Source organism: Plectropomus leopardus, chromosome 3 (assembly GCF_008729295.1).
Source record: "Plectropomus leopardus isolate mb chromosome 3, YSFRI_Pleo_2.0, whole genome shotgun sequence".
Lineage (NCBI taxonomy): Eukaryota > Metazoa > Chordata > Actinopteri > Perciformes > Serranidae > Plectropomus > Plectropomus leopardus.
This window is the reverse complement of record NC_056465.1, coordinates 17,572,710-17,592,610: the sequence shown is the minus strand read 5'-3', so window position 1 is coordinate 17,592,610 and position 19,901 is coordinate 17,572,710. Positions and strand designations below refer to the sequence as shown.

Genomic DNA, 19,901 nt, shown 5'->3' with positions numbered 1-19,901 from the left:
AAAAAAAAAAAAAAAAGCATTTGAAGCAGTAGAATTATTTACAGCTCTGACTCCTCTCCACCAGTTTATTCCACTCCTGTAAGCGGCTGCATGTCAGTCAATCACGCAGTATGACAGATCCCTGGGGTGGGGCCAAGAGGGGGGCTGATGTTCACATCTCACACCTGAATATTTCTCCACTTATAGATTTACCTGAGTGAATAATGTAAGGTCCTCTGATGCACCCCACTCTGCTCAGCTGCATAAATTTTACCCCCTCCTCACCTCCCCTCTATCTACATCCATAAATATTACATGAATTTACTTTGGTGAAATTATACTTACACCACCGCCCCCCGAGTTCAGACTGGAGGGTGTTTCTCTAAAGTCTTAGTTATCCTCTTTTATACACACACACGTTTTTTTCTATGACCTTTCCAGGATCAGTTTAATTTTCAAGGTGCAACCAAGTGTGTGTGCAAGTGTGTGCTGGAGAGAGGTGGGGTATATTGCTCCTGTCCTGCTTTGCTGCTGATTGCACCTTTTTTTTTTTTTTCTTCGCACCCCATAACTGAGTGGAAATTAATAAGCCGTTTTAGGCGTGATCTGTGAACCCTGGGACGGTATATCTATACCACCTTACACACACACACAAACACACACACACACACACACACACACACACATAGATTCAGAGCCTCAGGCTGCAATGTCTGTCTTGTCATAGAGGTCAACAATCCCCCCGCAACAACCTCCCCTCCTGACACCCCAATCCTGACAAACTGCAAGCGTGATGGGGCTGGCGGCCGCACGCAGTTGGCAGAGATTTGTAACTGTGTCCCTGGTCCATTGCATTTGAATTATTCGGCAGGCTGTGCGGCACCCCCTCAACACACACACACACACCATAGCATACTTGCTTTACCTTAGTTGCGAAGAAAGAAGGTGTAGAGAAGGACAGGGAGAGAACGAGGGGTGTGATAAAGGGAGACAGGGAGTTTAAATGAGTTACAGAATGAGAGAAGAGCAAAGACTGACATAAGTCGGAAACTGAGTGACGGGGAGAGAAAGAGAAAGAGTGAACGATTATGAGCGAGAAAGTGACCATATGAGACTGAGAGGACGGAGTCAGAGATGGAGTTAGAGACAGAGCGATACTGCAGGGAAGAGGGAGGGTGAAAAAAAGAGTTGACCGTGAGAGATGAAGAGCAATAGAAAGAGAGAGATGAGAGAAAGAATGTGAGAAGGAGATAATGAAGGACAGCCAGAGAAGGATAGAAAGAGGGAAATGAGGAAGAGAGGAAGGTGGGGCGGGGGTTAAATGGGAAGATGAACATGGGGCTACTAGAGGCAACGACCAAGGGCAAGAGGGAGGAGGAGGAGGAGGAGAGGGGGCATGGTGAAGGACAACAGTGGAGGGTGTTGGGGGGGTGAAAAGAGGACCGGTAGGTTGGGGGAGTGTGGTGGGGGTTTAAGGGGGGAACAGGTGGAAGGTTAATGGCCTGGAGCGGATCCACCAGACGCTCTTGGGCTTGATATATGGGCCCGGGGCCTGGCGCAGGGCGTAGGCTTTCAAAGATATATTATTTCATTTGAGGAGCAGCACCATTCTGGCCGACAAACCCCCCCCAACTCAACCACCCTCACCCCTGCTTCCACCAACACCCCCCACGGCCCAGCATTTGTCCAGTGATAGATGACACGCCCCCCCCACCAAACCAACACACACATGCACAAATACACTTACAGTATTGTCTGCCCAACACAGTTGTGTTGCATTTTTTGTTGTTGTTGTAGTCAAGAGAATTTTCACTCAATTTAGCTTTTATTTCTTTCTTTCTTTCTTTCTTTCTTTCTTTCTTTCTTTCTTTCTGTTCATTCTACTAGCCTTACTCAACCCCTCCCTTCTGCTGTCAGTCTTTCTCCCAAGCTGCACACAGGTCTTATGGCCGCCTGTGTGTTTTTTTTAAGTTGCTATTTTAGTGGTAACAATATCTGTTTGATCAGTAGCACTGGGAAGGAGCAGGAGTTTGGGAGGGGGCTATGGGTGGAGGGAGAGGGTGGGGGGTTTCACAAAGGCCTCTTTTCATTCATAAATTATTGACCATTGCACAAGACATCAGTCTCTCTTTTTCATAAATACTGTAAACCGCCCCCCCTGATTTTTCTTTTCAATACCAAATGGAAAAAAGTCGATTTTGGGATTGCTTTTAAAGACGGTGTCCCTGGGTTAAAAAAAGAGCATAAATCAGACACAACAGAGGCTGGTCTGTACCTGGAAGGCCACAGGTTGAACCTACTGAATATGTTCCTTCTGTTGAAGGCACTGAAAGCATGTGGCACTGCTCCCCTGGGTCCTGCAGGTGAAACGTGTCTCAGACGGACACTGGTGTTTAAGAAGGTTATGATTTTAATGGTTGCAACATGACAAGATAGCGATTGCAGACATGTGTTCAGTGTGAAGCTCTTGAGGCGCCAGTATTAATTGCGTGGCATAGCCAAAGTCAGCATTTTTCTAAAAGCATCTGCCATGCTTTGGCGGCTTGACTACAGGTGACCACTGATCTGACGAAAATCAAGTTTTCCAATGTCCTCCTCACATCCCCTGATAGTTTTAGACTAAGCTTTAAGCCACAGCCTCCCCAAATACTGGAATGGTCCCGTAGGTCAGAGCCCATGGGACTGCAGGAAGCCGGAAGGAAGAACAGGAAACTTGTTAAAAGGGAAGATTTAAAGTCGCCTGTCCCAGAGGAGCGGCAGCTATAAGGAGACAACGGGGGTTGGGAGGTTTTAGCATGCGCAAAGTCTGCTCATCTACTTGTTTCTTTGATGAGGGATGAAAGGGCTGTCATGAAGTACAAGTTTACAGAGCTCCCAGCAATGATAGACTCAACTGTCCTCAACAACGTTTCCCCCTTCTTCTTCATCCTCACTCAAGGAATTTTTTCACTGTTTGAACACTTAACTGAAATTCTCACTTACCATGTGAGAGCAGGTAGCACACTTGGACACTGACAAGACATGTAACGGTTGACAGATGGATTTGTTGCATGGGTCAAATGTCTGCACCACCCCACTAAATCCATAGAAGAGATGTGTTTTTTTTTTTTAACCTTTATCTATTGCTGCCTTTCTCCAACTCAGCCTCCCCTTCAAAACCACCGCTGATGAAGTAGCAAAGAAAAAAACAAAAAAATTGCCTCCACCTCTTCTGTAGTTTTTCATTTTCAAGCAAGTTAACACTGACTGATTCGAATTTGCGAGCACTTTGGGCATTCGGCGGGAGAAAGAGCAGGTTGTGTTTAAGTCTTGTTTGAGGACGATCAGGGTAAAAGCCTTTTTTTATTGGCAGGTCATGCTGCTTGTTAAGACGGTGACGCAGGTGACTAGGCTGTGCTGTTAGCCTCAGCGGTCCCAAACTATCATGGTTGTTGTTTCGCAAGTTGGCAACAGTCAGTCAAATTAGCAGTAAGAGAGAGAGAGAGAGAGAGAGAGAGAGAGAGGGAGAGATTGAAAATTGAAAGGCAGAGAATGGGCTGGAGAGGAAATGGGAATGAGAGACAAGAAAAATGGGTAAAAACAAAGTGGATATGGGGATTTAGTTGGCCAGGCTGCTAACAAATCAACTGCGTGCAAACACTTTACACACTCCACCAAAGTACAAAGCAACTTTCTCCCTCCCCTCTCTGCCATACTCATAGTTATGAGCCGTGTTAAGTCTACAGTTTATACAGGAACCTTTCCAAAGTGCCTCCCATCAGAGACTCTGCAAGCCCGAAAAGTGGTGCTCATAGTATGCAGCAACAAAGGACAAATTAGAAGTGATCCTCATAAAAAGTATTGTTATCAGCGGGCGAGCTCAGTCGCTGAGAGTGCCGATATGTTGTCAGACGGGTGGTAAATATACAGACAGAAGTGCCAGCATTTTGCTTCTAAATAGCTCCTGGGTATAGGGTTTCTTGGAGGTCAGAGGGGCCGAGGTGTGGCTGCTGCAGCCTTACGCCGACCCTCAGCCCCTAAACTAAACTCACCACACAAAACTATGCAAACCTGTCAGCTAATTTATCTTCCTCTTTAAGCCTTCCTGCATTTTGTCTTCATAGAGACAATTCAGAAAGAAATGAAAGCCAAGTAGTTGCAAAAAAGGGCTTCCTAATGAAGGGTTGGACCAGCAATATTATATATCTATATATATATATATATATATATATATATATATATATATATATATATAATTATATTAAAATGTAAAATCCTTCTATTTTCTTCTAAAATAACAGACATTTTAGAAGCCCCATTCTAAATACCTCAGTTTGAATAATACCACTGACAAAAAAAAGATGTCACTAAAATATCACTGGGCAACAATGGCAAGCAAGGTCTAGATTCAACATTGTTTAGTAAGAAAAAGAAACAATGACTTCATTAAACATATAAGGTAATATATATTAAACATTAAAAATTGTATTCTTGAAATCAAATGTCAAATCAGAAAAATGTCAGATAATCAAAAATGGACAGTTTATAGGCCAAATCTTGCATAACTTAAGGGACACTGAACAGCCTTTGCCTTCAGGCAAAGATTTGGTTCGCCAAACTGCACCCTGAAACAATGCTTCAACTGGCTTTTCAAATAAATAAAAAAAAAAAGACCCCACAAAGAGCCCTCAGCTTCTTATGTTCCAGTGTTGCGTGGCCTCAATTATCTGCGTGTAATCCAGCCTGCCTAGAGGTTGCGCCTGTGTCTGCTGCTTTCGTCACCAGGCTGTCAACAGTTGTCCCCCAATGTCTATTTTTGATGCTTATTTACGGCTTGTCTATTCTGGACAGGGAGTGGGGAAGCTTGGGAGGGGGTCGAGGGTCCGGGAGACAATAGACAAGACAGTGGTGGAACAGTCGACAGCTTGCCTTCTAGTTTTACACTTGAGTGGAGGGGTATTTATATTCAACTGGAAAGGCGGGTGATTGAATTTGCACAGCGATGACTGATGCATGCAGTTCATAGGAGTAACACTAGACATTGTGGTTGTGTTGTGACGACGAGCAAGTGAGAAATTTCATTGGGGGCCGCACGCCAAACAACGACCCAGCCGAGAAAATTGCTTCAGCCCCGCCGGCAAAGTAGGACAAAGACACCTGTTCCCTATCCCTACTTTGAGCGTTCCTTTCCTTGCTGGTTTTAATTTTGCTCTTGGGCTCCTTATTCAGGACTTTTTATTACTCTCACACCATTCCCTCTTCACCTCTCAATCTCCATTTCTCCCAAAGCACCATAACTGCGAACCTGGCACGAGTCACAGATAAATGATTCCATACATGTGAAATAAAGGCATGGCACTAATAATAGGCATTACAGTTGTGCGTTCCTTTAGGATTGCGCCTGCTCAGTAGGGGATGAAAAGAGGCTTTTCAAGCAAGCTGAAACAATGACGAGCAATAAACCAAATTTGCTGAAAGGCGACTTGCTGAGAAGGGTGTCGACAACACCGTTAAACTTCTAGAAACGAACCAGAGATGCTGAACAAAAACCAAAAAAAGGGAAAGGATTTCAGGTGGCAAGCTGCAGCTTCACCTTCCCTCTGGCCAATACTTTAAACACCACATGTTGCACTGCACTTCCCATCAGCAGCAGCACCACTAGGCCTCGCACTGCCGCAGCAGCACTATAGAGAGATGTCTTTCTCCTAATACAGACGCATTCGTGGCACTTTCTGTCAGACGAGGCCTGGAGATGCACTTCAGGGAGAAGCAGGGCTCCATCTGTTCTGCCGCGTTGCGGTTTTGATGCCTCGTCTTCCTTGTTCTTCGACTGTTTACATATCACAGGACCTCCGGAAATGCTCAATTAGCTAATTCAGATATTTAATTTGTGCATCAAGGGCTGTGATCCAAGTGATCTCTGGAGCTGTGCCACATTTGGATGTGGATTCACAGCTGTCTGCTCTAAAAGCACCCCCCCCCCCCCCCCCGAAAGAGGAAAAAAAAAAAGACACCCATCCCAGCGCGTCAAACGCTAATGGGAATCTGTGTCTCCCGCCTTCTCAGACAGAAAGCACCACTGCCTCAGTCTCTGCATTTTAAAACAGCTTTAGTCGTCTAAGCTGCGTTAAGGTATATTGCATATATGTGTGTCTGTGGGTATATGTGTGTGTGGGTGTGTGTGGGTGTGTGTGTGAGAGAGACTGTCTCGCCTGTTCTAAATAATACAAAAGTGGGAAGCCTTTAGCCTGTCCTCTTTGTCTCCTCTCCTTCTTGTCTTTGCTTCCTCTTAAAGGACAGACAGCCAGACAAGGATTATGAGGTCATTTCCCACCGTCTGTCAATGAAAGTCACACACACACACACACACACACACACACACACACAACTGTACAATCACACTCACACACATGTACATATGTACATAAATCCCCCCTCTCACTCACATCTGACAGTCATGACCGTATAATGAAGTGAATGAAAACCCCACTTTCAACCAATACACACACACACACACAGAGGAATCAGCACACATGCACACTCACCTCCTTACCTCCTTATATTGCATCTCCTCCACCTGCCTTTCACACTCAGCACACAAACACCAAGTCATAAATTGCAGCATTAACTCAAATAATGATTGCACGGCATGAAAATTCAATGGCTGGGGCTTAATGCCCAGGAATCGCCTGGTAGATTAAGCTCTGTGTGTGTGTGTGTGTGTGTGTGTGTGTGTGTGTGTGTGTGTTTGTGTGCGCATGGGGAGTCTGTTGGAGGGGGTGTTGAAAGATCAATAGGGGTTTCTATGATCAGCACCTCCCAGTCAGGAACCTTATAGACAGTCCACTTGCACAACTCATTTTACATTTGGATGGCATGCATTTTCTCTGTCTGCAAAGAGGAGAGTGGAGTGGCGGGAAGGAAAGGGAAAATGAGGCTGCACGTGAAAGTGTGTGGAAGTGTGCAGGTATAGATGTTACTGTCAAGCATTTGTCTGTGTGTAAGTATCCAGGTCTTGACATGATTGCATCAGTGTGTGCATATTTGTGTGCGTGTTGGGGTAAAGGAAAGAGGAGGAAGGGTTACTTTTGGGAGATGCCATTCCCTGGGCTGCATGTGTATTAGCGGTCTAATGTTCATGTGAATAATTGATTAGGGCCTCTCTGTGTTTTTGATAATTAGTTGATAGCTTCTTAGCTCTAAGCCCAGAGATTTCATTGGTGTGTGTGTGTGTGTGTGTGGTGGGGGGTAGGTAGTCCACTTCTGAGGTATCCTGAAAACAATCGCTCAAAAAAAAATTCCTTTCCTCTAAGCCATCCACTCATGGATTAACTTTCTTCATAAATGAGGCAACAGTACATACATTTCTTTCTCATAACCTCATTTTGTTTTCTGGAGTTCTCTTTCATGGTTTGCCTCACCCGTGAGTCACCTGTGAGTTGATCTCAACTCACTTTTCCTTAGACCACCTGGATTGAGATGCACCTTCTTGCACATTTCATATATGATCATTATTAAAAGCTGTCAGACATTACCCTGGAAGTTCTGATTCTGTACATATCTAGTAAACAGACCAGCCGTGGCAGACAACAATAAACATTGCATGCATGAAAAGATATCAATTGAAATTCATGCCTGGCCTCTCTCTGGTCCGTTCTCTTGCCTTATTGATTTTTCTATCTTTCATATGCTTATGCATCAAGTAAAAACGGAATAGGAAAGTTTGGGCGTGCTTGGTTCACCCTCAAATCTCTGTGCTAATATCAGACGGAGCAGAGGGTTTGTTGCCATCGTCAGCGACCTTGAGAAAACAAGATGTTCTTCCCACTGCAACACACAGACCCACAGAGATACTTTGTTTTTCCTCATGAATGTAGTGCTTCTTTTTGTGGATTCTCACAGATGTGTGTATGTGTGTGTGTGTGTGTGTGTGTGTATGTTTGTGTGCTTACCTAACAACTTAACCTTACGTGCTGTGATACATTATTTGTAGCTGCAGCAGCTGTTGTATCTTCTGCATCTTTGTTATTTATTCATTATCTATTTACATATTTGTTAAGCACACACATTGCTACACTGGCTTGCTACCAGTTACTACATTTCCTGTATCTGTAATATGAGGCCCAAGCAGAGCAGGAAGACCCTATTAGGCCCACATCTTGTTTCCTCTAGTCTTGACAAGGCTCTGGACAAAAGGATGCAGCATAGGATGAAAGGACGGATAAGGGGGCAAGCAGAAAAAGACGGCATGTCCAATCAGAGCTTTCTACCACAAGCCTGGGACATGAAGAAGAATGTTAGGATGTGTAGACGGATGAGAAGATTTGAAGATGGGGAGAGAGAGAGAGAGAGAGAGAGAGAGAGAGAGAGAGAGAGAGCATGGCCAATCGAAAGCAGAGTGTTCTCAGGGTCAAAGGTCAGCCTCCCATGTCTGTTAATGCAGTCACCGTGGGAACTGATCAATCTCAGTGCCGCGGCAGTATCGATCAGATGTGGGCACACGTGGACACACACTAGCATTCTTTCTGACACACACACACAAGACAGCATTCATTCACGCTTACAAAGAGGTGTCTGCTCTCAGTCTAAGGGGGTTCATAAGCATCAACACGCAGACTCACTCAGAACAACTTGCCTCACACTTTCTAAAAAAAAATAGGCTGTAGACAGAAAATAGATTAAAACTTTGACTACATGCAAGTTTTTTTTGTCAAAGACACAATTGCTACACCTTTCTAGTAATTGTACACTGAAATGTCTTCTGTGGAAGGAATGATTGTATCTGGAGTCAGTAATTGTTGTTGAGACAAAATATTGCTAAATGGATAGTACATGTAGAGATTTCTAAAGTGAGCTTTAGAAGCAAAATACGTTCTTTTATTTCACAAAAAGACTCTTTGAAAAGTTGGAAAAACTTGTCGGCATACACAAGGCCTTCTTGTGACAATGGTGATATTTTCTGAGCTTGCAGATGGTCTGTGGCATCTCTATAGCTGTTCAGGGACATAATAATAGTCTAGAGTTTCTGTGCGCTCAGTCGGAGATAAACCCACAGGCATTCTACACTACCTGATATGTCAGATTAGAGCTACATGCAACCAACAAACAGGTGTCAGTGACATGAGATGCTGATGAGCACGCACGCAATGATACACATATACTGTCACATGCAAAGATAAATAGCATACATTCACACTAGAAATCACAGGGAGTTATTACTCCCAAGCTTATGTTAAGTCTGCAAGATTATTGTTCCCTAAAGTGATAAGCATTAATGTATCGCTGGGTGCCTAACGTTTTGTTTCTGATTTTTGTTAAAGGTTCATGTTACAGTAGCGTACAGTCAGTCTGAATCATACTAATTTAAGAGACTAATCTGACTTCTGAATTGAGGTAATGGCTTAGCTTTTCCCCAGTGTCAGTATAATCGTAAAAATGTCTGGAATAATACAGAATATATTTTCTTAAAATCTTATTAGGGGTCCCTCTATCTGAATTTATGAAAGTCAGTAAAATACATAATAAGAAGAGGCTGTATTTCATCTTTTAAACAACACATCCACTAATATTTTGAATTGTCTCCTTTCTGGTCAACAACCATTACATGAAAATTTCATGCTACAAATAACGAAAAGTTTTAAAGTTTAAAGAAAAGTTTTTTTTTGGAGAGATTGTTCCAAAAAGCAATACAGAGAGGGTATGTTGTATGACACGATATTATTTGATGGGCCAGAAGAGTTGACTGTATTCTCATTTAAACTGTTTTCTCAAAAATTTTGAGTAGATTGTGGAAGAAAGAAAAAAAACTCACTGTGATTTCCTTATTTATTTTTCTTATACCTGGCACTTTATTTGATATTGAAACAGATTTTATTGATTTATGAAATGACATCACATTCATATAGGAGAATAAGAAGTCTTTGCTTATTTGTTTGTTTCTCCGCAATTGAGTTTCTCTGGCTTCTTGGCTCTAAAGGAAATGAACGGTTTTCTGATCATTTGCTGATCATGTTGATAAGCAGTTTGAGTGCATCAGCAGTTCTTTAAAGTCAGCTACATAGTGAAAACAGCACGTAACCAACAGGTGTAAAGCTAAAGAAGTTGTTGTGGCTCTAATCTTGCCTGCTGGCTGACAAAGTGAGTTTTACTGAAGCTAGTTGCTCACTATATTATCTCTGGTATTATCATTCCTCTCCTCTCACCAGCTCCCCCTCGACTAGCGATGCCACATGCCACCTGCTCATTTTCCCAGCATTCTTATCACCCCGCAGCCGTAAGATCGAGGCCCACATGAACTGTACGCCATGATAAACAAGAGCTGGTTTGGGGAAGTGAGGAGGGGATAGTGATTTTTATTCTCGTTCGTCTCTGCCGTGCGGAGAGAAGAGCCGGACATAGTTTGGAACACGGACACCTAAAGCTCACCTCTCCGCTATCAGCAGGTCACATAGCTGGAACATCCTGGGGATTTTGTCACTCACTCTGTTGTTTCTTCTGATGGATGCAACTCTATTTGTGGCTTTTAAAAGTTATGGATGCCAAAAATGATTTACAGTGGGACTCAAGAGGCATTCACTGTTTCATGACTCAGTGACCTGTTTTGTTTGCCTCCCTTGTAATTTGGTCTTTGTTTAGACAATAGCGTGGTTAAAACAAAAAAAGTCATGAACACACTAATAGTAAGATTTGATCTTATGTCAGCAGGGTTGCATGTGCTTCCACAAGAAAAAGTATCGCCATGATTTCTGATACATTGATGACCAATTAGTTGAACAAAATCCTATTGTTGGCAACAGAACCCCACACTGAGACTCTTTTTAATTAAATTACCAAACAATACACTGGAAACGAGCTACAGTACATTCTAGCACGACATAATTAAGTGTTCGCAACATTCTGAGAACAACAGGCGCTGTTCTAGGTGAATTAATGCCTATTCCCAGGTGAATACGGGGCCTGTTTGGCTCAAGGCGAACAGATGCCAAGACAGGACTGCACCAAAGGATGGCTGCTAGAGACGCACGAGCATTGATGTCAGCTTCAAACCTCACCTGTAGTACTCGGAGACAGCATTGATTCTTGTCCAGCAGAGAAAGACGGAAAGATACAAGCACAGCTATTGTTTATGTACAAGTCGTTTGAGGCAGATAAACTCATGGTCTGTGTGTGTGTGTGTGTGTGTGTGTGTGTGTGTGTGTGTGTGTGTGTGTGTTCTCCCCCCTGTGTTAAAAAAATAGCATGATTCTCTCCATTCATTAAGGCTCCACAGAAGGAGATTCCATTAATCTGTTCATTAAGCCACATCAAAAATGGAACTACTTATTAAAATCAGATCCAGCTGTGTACTCTCGTTAAAGCCCGCCGTACCGTACGAAGCTTAACAATGCTCGTGGCACTAGACCAAAACCCGGCCACAAGAAAGGGGGGGAAAGATTCTACTACATTGGCCTGTTTTGACTCAACACACCATGATAATTGCTCTACTCTTAGCAGGGGGCTATGAATAAACATTACTTTTGTTAGCGAGCATCTGAATGCTCGATTTCCAATTAATTTACATTTACCCAGAAATGGAGTGAATATCTACGCTTAATCACTATGTTTTATTTTCTCAATTTCCCCCAAGTCTTTTCTCATTCTTGCATTCCCTGTCTGGCACTTTCATTCCCCCTCTCACCCGCGCTCGCTTTCTTTTTCTACCTCTCTCTCTGGAAAATCCCATTAATCTCAGCCAGTGGTTTTGAACAAAAGCTATGGGCTAAGCGATTGATCCTGGCATTGATCCCACTCGCCTGAACGATCATAAAGGTGTTAAATTGGTTTCTTGGAGGATATGTATTTTTCATTGCTGGCTCCTGCAAGTAGAAGTTCCTGCTTGGAATTTCTCTCATTTCTTTTAACCAAACACTGGTGATGATATTAAAATTTTAAATAGATCACACCTTGAAGAAGCCTTAAATGTGTATTTTGAGGCAAGTTTGAAGCGATTTCTAGGGAGCGCGTTTTCTGCATCGGGGTGAACTTTAGAAGCTAAATCCTTATAATGAGTTTTGCGCCATCCAAGGTAGAGACTTGGGATTGTCTGAATGTGGAACATGGAGACAAAAGTAGAAAAACTATTTCACTTATATTGCTGAAAACTCTTCTGTGAATTCATACTTTGTAACTAAATCGGTAGAATTCGACTCCAAATGCAAAATTATGATTTTCAACCATAAAAGAATTATGTGTCATTTTGATGTCAGGTCATGGCTGGCTAACCTTTACTCAATAAACTTTTAAAGCAATCTAAAATCAACACTAAGGCTTATTGAGAAAGAGAAAAAAAAATGGTGCATCACATTTGGTTGGTTTGCAAGTTTACAGTGAGCAATGAAAAACTAAAATTATGAGGCTCTGAAAAATATTTAATATATTTAGTACAATAACCTTTACAACTACTTCTCTACAGTAGACTGACCTCCTCACCCTGACTTTCCAAAAGCATTTTGAGTCTGAACCACTACACCAACTCAACCCTGTCAATAAATAACACCCAATGATCCTACTCCTGGATTCATTGTGTGTGATGAAATGGCAAACGTGATAGCAGTGATAACAAGTGTGTCTTTTAGCAAAACAAGGAAGAGAGAAACACTCCGGGAATAATAACACAACAAGTTTGTTTCCTACTGAATCGATGTTTTCCAAAACAGTAAACTGGCAGTTATCTAAACTTTCCATGACCATGTAGTGAGATAAGAATTAACGGACTAAATAAAGCAGCTGTTTTATTGCTCCTGGTGAGTTCAACAAACTGCTTATCTGAACTTTGTATTGTCATAGTGGGAATATGTCAAACTGAGAATGAGCCAATGTTTTACCGACTGTGTTGGCTGCATTTTCTCTGCACAGATATAGTATTAAGGCTTTGCTAGCATGAAAACTCAAGACGAGGTGCTTGCAAATCCATGTCAGAAAGTTCACATTATCTGAGAGAGCAGGCAGCAGATCTTGTAAGATCAGGCGCCATGAATGTTGCTCATTTGACAGAGCAAAGGAAGAGCTTGTCAGGGAAACAGCTCGTGTCACTGGCACTTAAAAGGTCAGCGAACTGAACCCCAACCTCTGGCCCGCCCTCACGCCTGTCTGTCTGTCTGTCACCAGTCCCCCCCATTTCCAGGCGGGTGTCCCCAGCCCGTGTCTAGGCTGCTATCACCCGCCGTCATCCCCTCTGAGCCGCCCCCCTTTGATGACCCAGGCCTCTTGTCAGAGGAGAGCTTCCAGGCAGGCAGAGTGAGGACAGCCCTTTGATAAGGACCCCAACACTTGCCAGCACCAATGACATGCAGGGGGGTCCTTTGAAGAGCCTGGGCCTTACATGTACCCATCCGTCCCCTCTCTCTCTCTCTCTCTCTCACACACACACACACACGCACTCGCACGCACCCCGTCTGGAGTTTTCATGCTAGCAACATGGGGTGAAATGAAGGGGAGAGGATTGGGGCTCAGTCACACACACACACACACACACACACACACACACACACACTGTTACACGTGCTTCCAGGGTATGGGGAGAAATGAAGGGGAGAGGATTGGGGCTCAGTAGAGAGGTCCCTCCTTTGACTGCATTTCTTGCACTCTGATGGTTTTAATGAAGGCATTTGAATTTTTTCATCCTGTGCTCGAGACGCCTTCAGTGTGGGGCAACAAAAAAGATGTATAGGAAGGAGGAGGAGGACAAAAAGAGTCCATGATGCTGTCAAAAAATGTTAGAAAAGGTCACAGAAGCTTTGTTGTATTTTGTCATTTGTCTTTCACTGATAAAAGAGACATTGGAGACGCAGAGAATTCAAAGATTGGATACTTTTGAGATTTTTTGCTGCATAATTCACCATATTTTTATACCTCATATTTTTTGTATAGTATATTTGAACGAGGAACCACTAAACTTTGGCACTGCCTCGGAGCTGACATTAATGACATTATTTTATCACCTTGGTACTTTATGACTCCTGATGAATTTGCTGATAAAATTGTTTTTGTTTTTAGAAGTACACTACAGAAAATGGTGCATTACTTCTGCTAGGATATCACTGAGGGCACAGGATTTGATTCAGCATTCATATGTGCCATTTCAGGGTTCCTCTTCCAGGGCATCAAAAACCTAATTTCCTGAGTTGTGGTAAATTGTTTTACACCAACTTGTGCAATTTCTGCACCAATTTATGCTTTCAGTGTCATTTAATTTTAAATTTGTAAAAAAAAAGTACTCATAGTACTTTTGAGACAGACATATACACCTGTTCTAAACTCCTGTGGGTGTCACAGTTTTAAATAGTAATTTAAATTATTATTGCGGAACACCTAATAATAATTCAATAAAGCTGATAACAAACATTAACAAATACCATGGTGTGGGTTGATTCCTGAATGCTGTTCTCATACAATAAAACTAAATATTATAAAGAATTAACTCACTCAGTGCCCACAAAGCTACCAAATGACAGCAGTGGCTAAAGACAACCGCAGTAGGGCAGCCCAAATGTTCATGTCCTCCAAAAGTATGTTGATTGTTTTTTCCATGTTATGTCTGTCTGAAATGTAAACAGACTCTGTTTGACACCAGCCCGAATCACCAGTCATAACAACTCCAATCAATAAACAATAGACTTAGCCATGTCATAGACAGTAATAAAACGTTTGATGTTTGTTGGCAGGGCTACAGTTGTTTACATCATATTTTTACCAAAGGTCGTTCTAGATTTCAACAAACGGATCCCTTTGCAATTTCCAAACGGCACAAAAAGAAATTCCTTTCAGCGTAGTTCATGCTGCACCTGCCCGCGTCGCAAAGTTTATTAACATCGATCCACATTCTTCACACTCCAAGTTGTGGTTGACATTGGCGATGAACATCACAGACCGTTCTCACACACTGAAGGCAACAAAGTGGTTCACATCGCCACAAAACCGCAGTGTGCCCAAAAAGACACATTATGCCCGATGATACCACAAAGAGGACAATGTTTGTTGATACAATAAAGGGGGGGGGGGGGGGGGGGGGTACATTTTCCTCATTCCTTCCCTCCTCTCAACAAACTTTTTCTTGTCTGAGTCTGGCTATGTGGAGTAATGATTAACACAGCCAAGCATGGGAAGAGACTAACAGTCACAATGGAGGGGGTTGTTTTGGTGTACAGAGCAACCGATTGACCTGCCGCAGCTTCCCAAGCTCACCTGGCAGGTCCCTGGGAGCCAGCGGCTGGCAGTCAGGAGGAAAGAAAAAAAAAAACTACTTAATCATTATCATCTGTGGAATCACTCAGAAACGGCTGGCAAAAAGATAAACCTGGCAACATTGTTAAATCGGGCACGTAGCAAAGTGTGGAAAGGTTCACATGAGAAAGCTTTTGAGTGTGTACAGGGGACTTTTGAGCTTTGTGTAAGGTTGAAAAAATAATGCCAGGGGTGCACAACTGATTGACCTGTGAGCAAGCTCAGTGAGGAAACAGTTGCCTGTGATACACACAAGCTGCTGAGGATGACACAGTGCCACCACTTTTTGTTTCGAGGGTTGATTTTTTTCTATGGATGCACCTACTTTGAAATTCTGGCCTTGAGCAATGTTGAAAAAACATTTTGACAGAGTGCTGATAGCAATGTGTTTATGTTCATTTTCTTTGTGTTGTTATTTGTTCCCCATTTTGTCCAAGGAAACAAAGAAATCCACAATATAAAAAATAAGTGAACTGTTTTAAGGTCATTAAGCCTTTCATGACAGTACGTTTGAATGAGCACAAATTTAATCATACAACCCTTTTAATTACTATTATTAGAACCTTCATTGTAACTATTCACATGAAAAATATATATTTTTTAAATAAAGCAAAGTGTTTCAAAAGCCTTTCTACTATGTATAGACTAAAATGTCATAGCTCCTTTTCTATTGAGCATTTTAAATAGCTCACATTTCTCTTTCAAACAACTGTATTTATTCATGTTTCTCACCCCAATTTTTTTTTTTTTTTTACAATATTACACTGAACACATACACGTTATGATTCACCTTTGCCTGATACTTGCTAACAGCTAATATTAACTAGCTCTCCTGCCAACCCCCGAGGTCACCGGGGAAAACCTCTGCTCATCCGCTTTCTATAATCTCAAGCCCTGCTTTTCAGCCTACACGGAACTGATGTGACGAAGCTGAAAACCATCGACCACCGTTAATCGTAGAGTGAAGTCAGATAATCTGAGACATCATGTAAAATAGGATAAATAAGATTTTACATCTTGAGCTCTTTAAATATTAGCAACCAGGCACCAGACCTGTTCTTAGGTTGTACTTTTTATGGGAAACGGTTTTGACTGAGTATTTGATGCATTCAGGTAGAATGGGACAAAAAATTAAGCATTTTTCTACAGTGAAACCAGTATGTTTTTAGGCTGCCAGGTGCCATAAAATTATGACTTATGCTTTTATTGTGCCACCCTTTCCCATTTCAGACATTTTTAGTATTTTCATCACTTAAGAATATTAAATCTTAATGAAAGGCCACAGGTTACATTATGATTTCATGAATTAATGATAGAACTGATAAATAAATGTAACCATTTAAACAAAAAGGTCTTGGTCCACAGTTTCTAAACTGTTTGATTTGACAAGATATTTTCTTAATAGAAATATAGCAGATAACCATAAAATGTTATTTAAGTAACACTAAAGGAAGTCTGTAGAGTTTTAGGTGGTTTTCTTAGTTATCTTACAAAAAGTATCCCAAATTATCTGACTTCACCTTATTTGCCGACTGCTGGACGATAAAAATATTAGCATTACAGATGATAAATCGGTACATCATTCTTTTTTTCCTGCATAAAATGTAATTTATCAAAAAAAAAAAACATGCAGGGATAGTAGAATTCCAGGGTAGCTTTTTTTAGTGGACATTTTTTGTTTACTCTCACCATGTCAATCTCTTCATGAGCTTTCAGACATTCAGAGTTTTTTTTTTTTTTTTGCTAAACCCCACAAGACAAGTGTTTATCCTGATATGTTTTTGTCTTCCCAGGTGGATGACCAGATGAAGCTGCTGCAGAACTGCTGGAGTGAACTCCTCATCCTCGACCACGTATTCCGGCAGGTGATGCATGCCAAAGAGGGCTCCATCCTATTGGTCACTGGCCAACAGGTGAGTAAACTCAACCCTTTCATTATCCTCTAAAACTCTTCCAACCATGCATCATTTGGCTCGCTCCTTGAGGGACTCTGCAACACCTCAACATCTCCCTTAAAGCTTTATTAATCAATCAGCCACACAGGTGTCCCTGCTTCATTAAAAATAGATTATGCTTATAGATATATACCAATGTCACCAGAATAATCAATTTAGCATTTTTTTTCTCAGTGCAAGAGGATTCAGCCATGGAGCGAATAAATAAAGCTCTCGGTTACGCATATTGCAGCATAGTGAGTGGGCGCACAGATAAAGAATGTGGCTAAGTGTGTTATTTTGTTTTACTGAGGCCCTGAAGGAACTTAGTGGGAGCTGATGCCTGAGGCCCAAATGGAGCTCCTCAAAGCATCAGGATACTATGATTCTCTATTTGATTCATACGCACACTCACAAATCGCACTGTCAAACAGTAAACATAAACAAAAAAAAAAAGACAGAGCATGCAGGGAAGACTCCTTCAGTGTTCAGGGATTTTCATAATCTCATGCAAACACAAAGACATGAGAGTGCACATCATGAATATGCCTCTGACCGGTGGCATGGCTGTCAGTGAGATGAGAAGTCATAAATTATAGATTGGCTGGCTCTCTAAAACATTGCTCTTCAACAAAATGTTTTACAACAATAGATGCTGGTATAAATATTGTAGCAAGGAGAGCGCACTGTATACAGGGAAGTCCTGCTTTAATTCCATGATTTTGAATGAAGACAAGGTCGCGGGTCAGAATAGATGAAGAAGCACTGCCTGTGGTAAATAAACAATAGTACTGCTAGTGGTGAGTAGTACAAGCTGTGATAAATAGTACTATCATAATTAGGTATGTAACGATGCATCGTGAGGCAGGCAATCAATTATAAAAATGAACAGCGATTACTTTTTTTGAACAGAGGGTGTAATCTAAATTTGACTTCACTTGCTCGACGTGTCACGTCACTACGTGTTCAACGTCCTACATCCTGTCTGAGAGTAGAGACAGCTTGCCAACGTAAATGAGACAAAGCAAAGGCTCAGCAACAGGCGATATTGAAATAGATGATGCACCACCCAGTTTCAAATCGGATATATTATATCCTACCTCAGAAAAAAGGATTCTTTATTTTGACATAGAAGAGAAAATTCAGTATTCTGTATAATTTTCATTTGAATTAAAAGAATATTTTTCCATCATAATTTTTCTGTAATCTCATTTTGGATTTTAAAAAAAATCATGAGAAAATCGTATTGTTAACCCAGTATGGTGAATCATATCGAATCGTGAGTTGAGTGAATCATTACATCCCGTCATAATGAAAGTATTAGGAGAAATATCTGCTTGGCTTGGGAGCTATATGAAACATTGAGAGCATACACTATGATTGGGGACGGGATGGTCTACACACAGTTCTAAACATGGAAGTGGCTGAAATGGCAGCTAGCAGCTAATGGTGCTAACTCCATAAACAACACTAACAATGGCAACAGTGCTGATAGTATGATGTAAAATGAGCATGTGTTCACAGAATTCTTAGCAATAACAATATTAAAAAGAAAGGCACAGACATACTTTACACAGTCACTCTTAAAGCAGGTGTGTAGAAAACAAACAAGAGGGTTGGAATTAGCTTATGCAATGACGATGCCCAGACACCAGTGATAACTGTCGATAAGTGCAGTGCAGAGCAGCGATTATAGCTATCCACTTGGATACACTCACAGGCGCTCACATGCACTAACATGCACACGCTGCCAGCACGGCTACAACAACAACCCTCAGAGAAGCTCTGATCACAACACACACACATAGAGGGAGCGTAACTTCGCTCTCTGCTCAGGACACTGTTACACCACTATATATTTTCATAGCAAGTAGTGGTTGGCTGCTATATTAATGTTCAGAATGTTGTATTTTAAGTGCTGCATGCAAATATAAACATAAACAGGTGAGAGAAAGAGAAAAAAAGACAGGAAGAGCCAAAGAAGGGGAGGAGTGTTGGGGTAACAGGTGGTGGAGAGTGGGATGAATAAAGACAGAGGAAAGAAATAATGGTATCGTGTAAGGGCAAAGGAAAAGAAAAGGGATGGTGACGAGAAAAGGTGGGGTGATAAAAATTATGGAAGCAGATGGCCAAAGGGAAGAAGGGATATAGACAGAAAATTATGAGGACAAAATGAAACAAGAGATGGAGGAATGAGACTGGGAGAACATGGCAGAGAGGAGAGAAAGTTGTGTTGTGAGACAAGAAGAAAGACAGGAGGAAGAGGCGAAGGGGAAGGGGATGAGGAAGGAGAAGGATTAAAAAAGAAGGTGGTAATATGAAAGAAGAGAAGAACTGTCATGAGGAAAGAGAAAATGCGAAAAGAAGAAAAGGGAGAAAGAGGCAGAAGATCAGTGAGGGCAAACTGGGGAGGTCAGGAGGAAAAAAAAGCGTGGTAGGGGGCAAGAAGGGAGAAAAAAGGAGATGAAACGAGGAGGGACCGAGGTGGAGATGATGAGAGTGGTTTGAGGAGACCAGAGCGGTAAGGAGGAGGAGGGGCAGGATAATCAGGGGAGGCGCAGGACGGCAGTTTCGTTTGCATACTTTGGTTAATGAACAGCTGGTGTGTGTGCATGTGTGTGTTGGGGTGGGGGGCAATAGGGAACGTGTGTGTGTGTGTGTGTGTGTGTGTGTGTGTGTGTGTGTCTGAAACAGTTCATTATTTCCCATTATTCTCTGCCTGGCCAGGGGTGACGTACAGCGATAACA

At 42.0% G+C, this 19,901-nt stretch overlaps 1 protein-coding gene across 2 annotated transcripts in view; it reads left to right on the top strand.

The window, feature by feature from the left end:
• The window catches only part of nr5a2 (nuclear receptor subfamily 5, group A, member 2), an 85,699-nt gene that overhangs the window by 25,385 nt on the left and 40,413 nt on the right, over positions 1–19,901 (top strand). For both annotated transcript variants that reach the window (XM_042515786.1, XM_042515793.1), the window contains exon 5: positions 17,013–17,132. In XM_042515786.1, the coding sequence (XP_042371720.1) occupies positions 17,013–17,132 (120 nt within the window). The remainder of the gene's footprint in view (positions 1–17,012; positions 17,133–19,901) is intronic.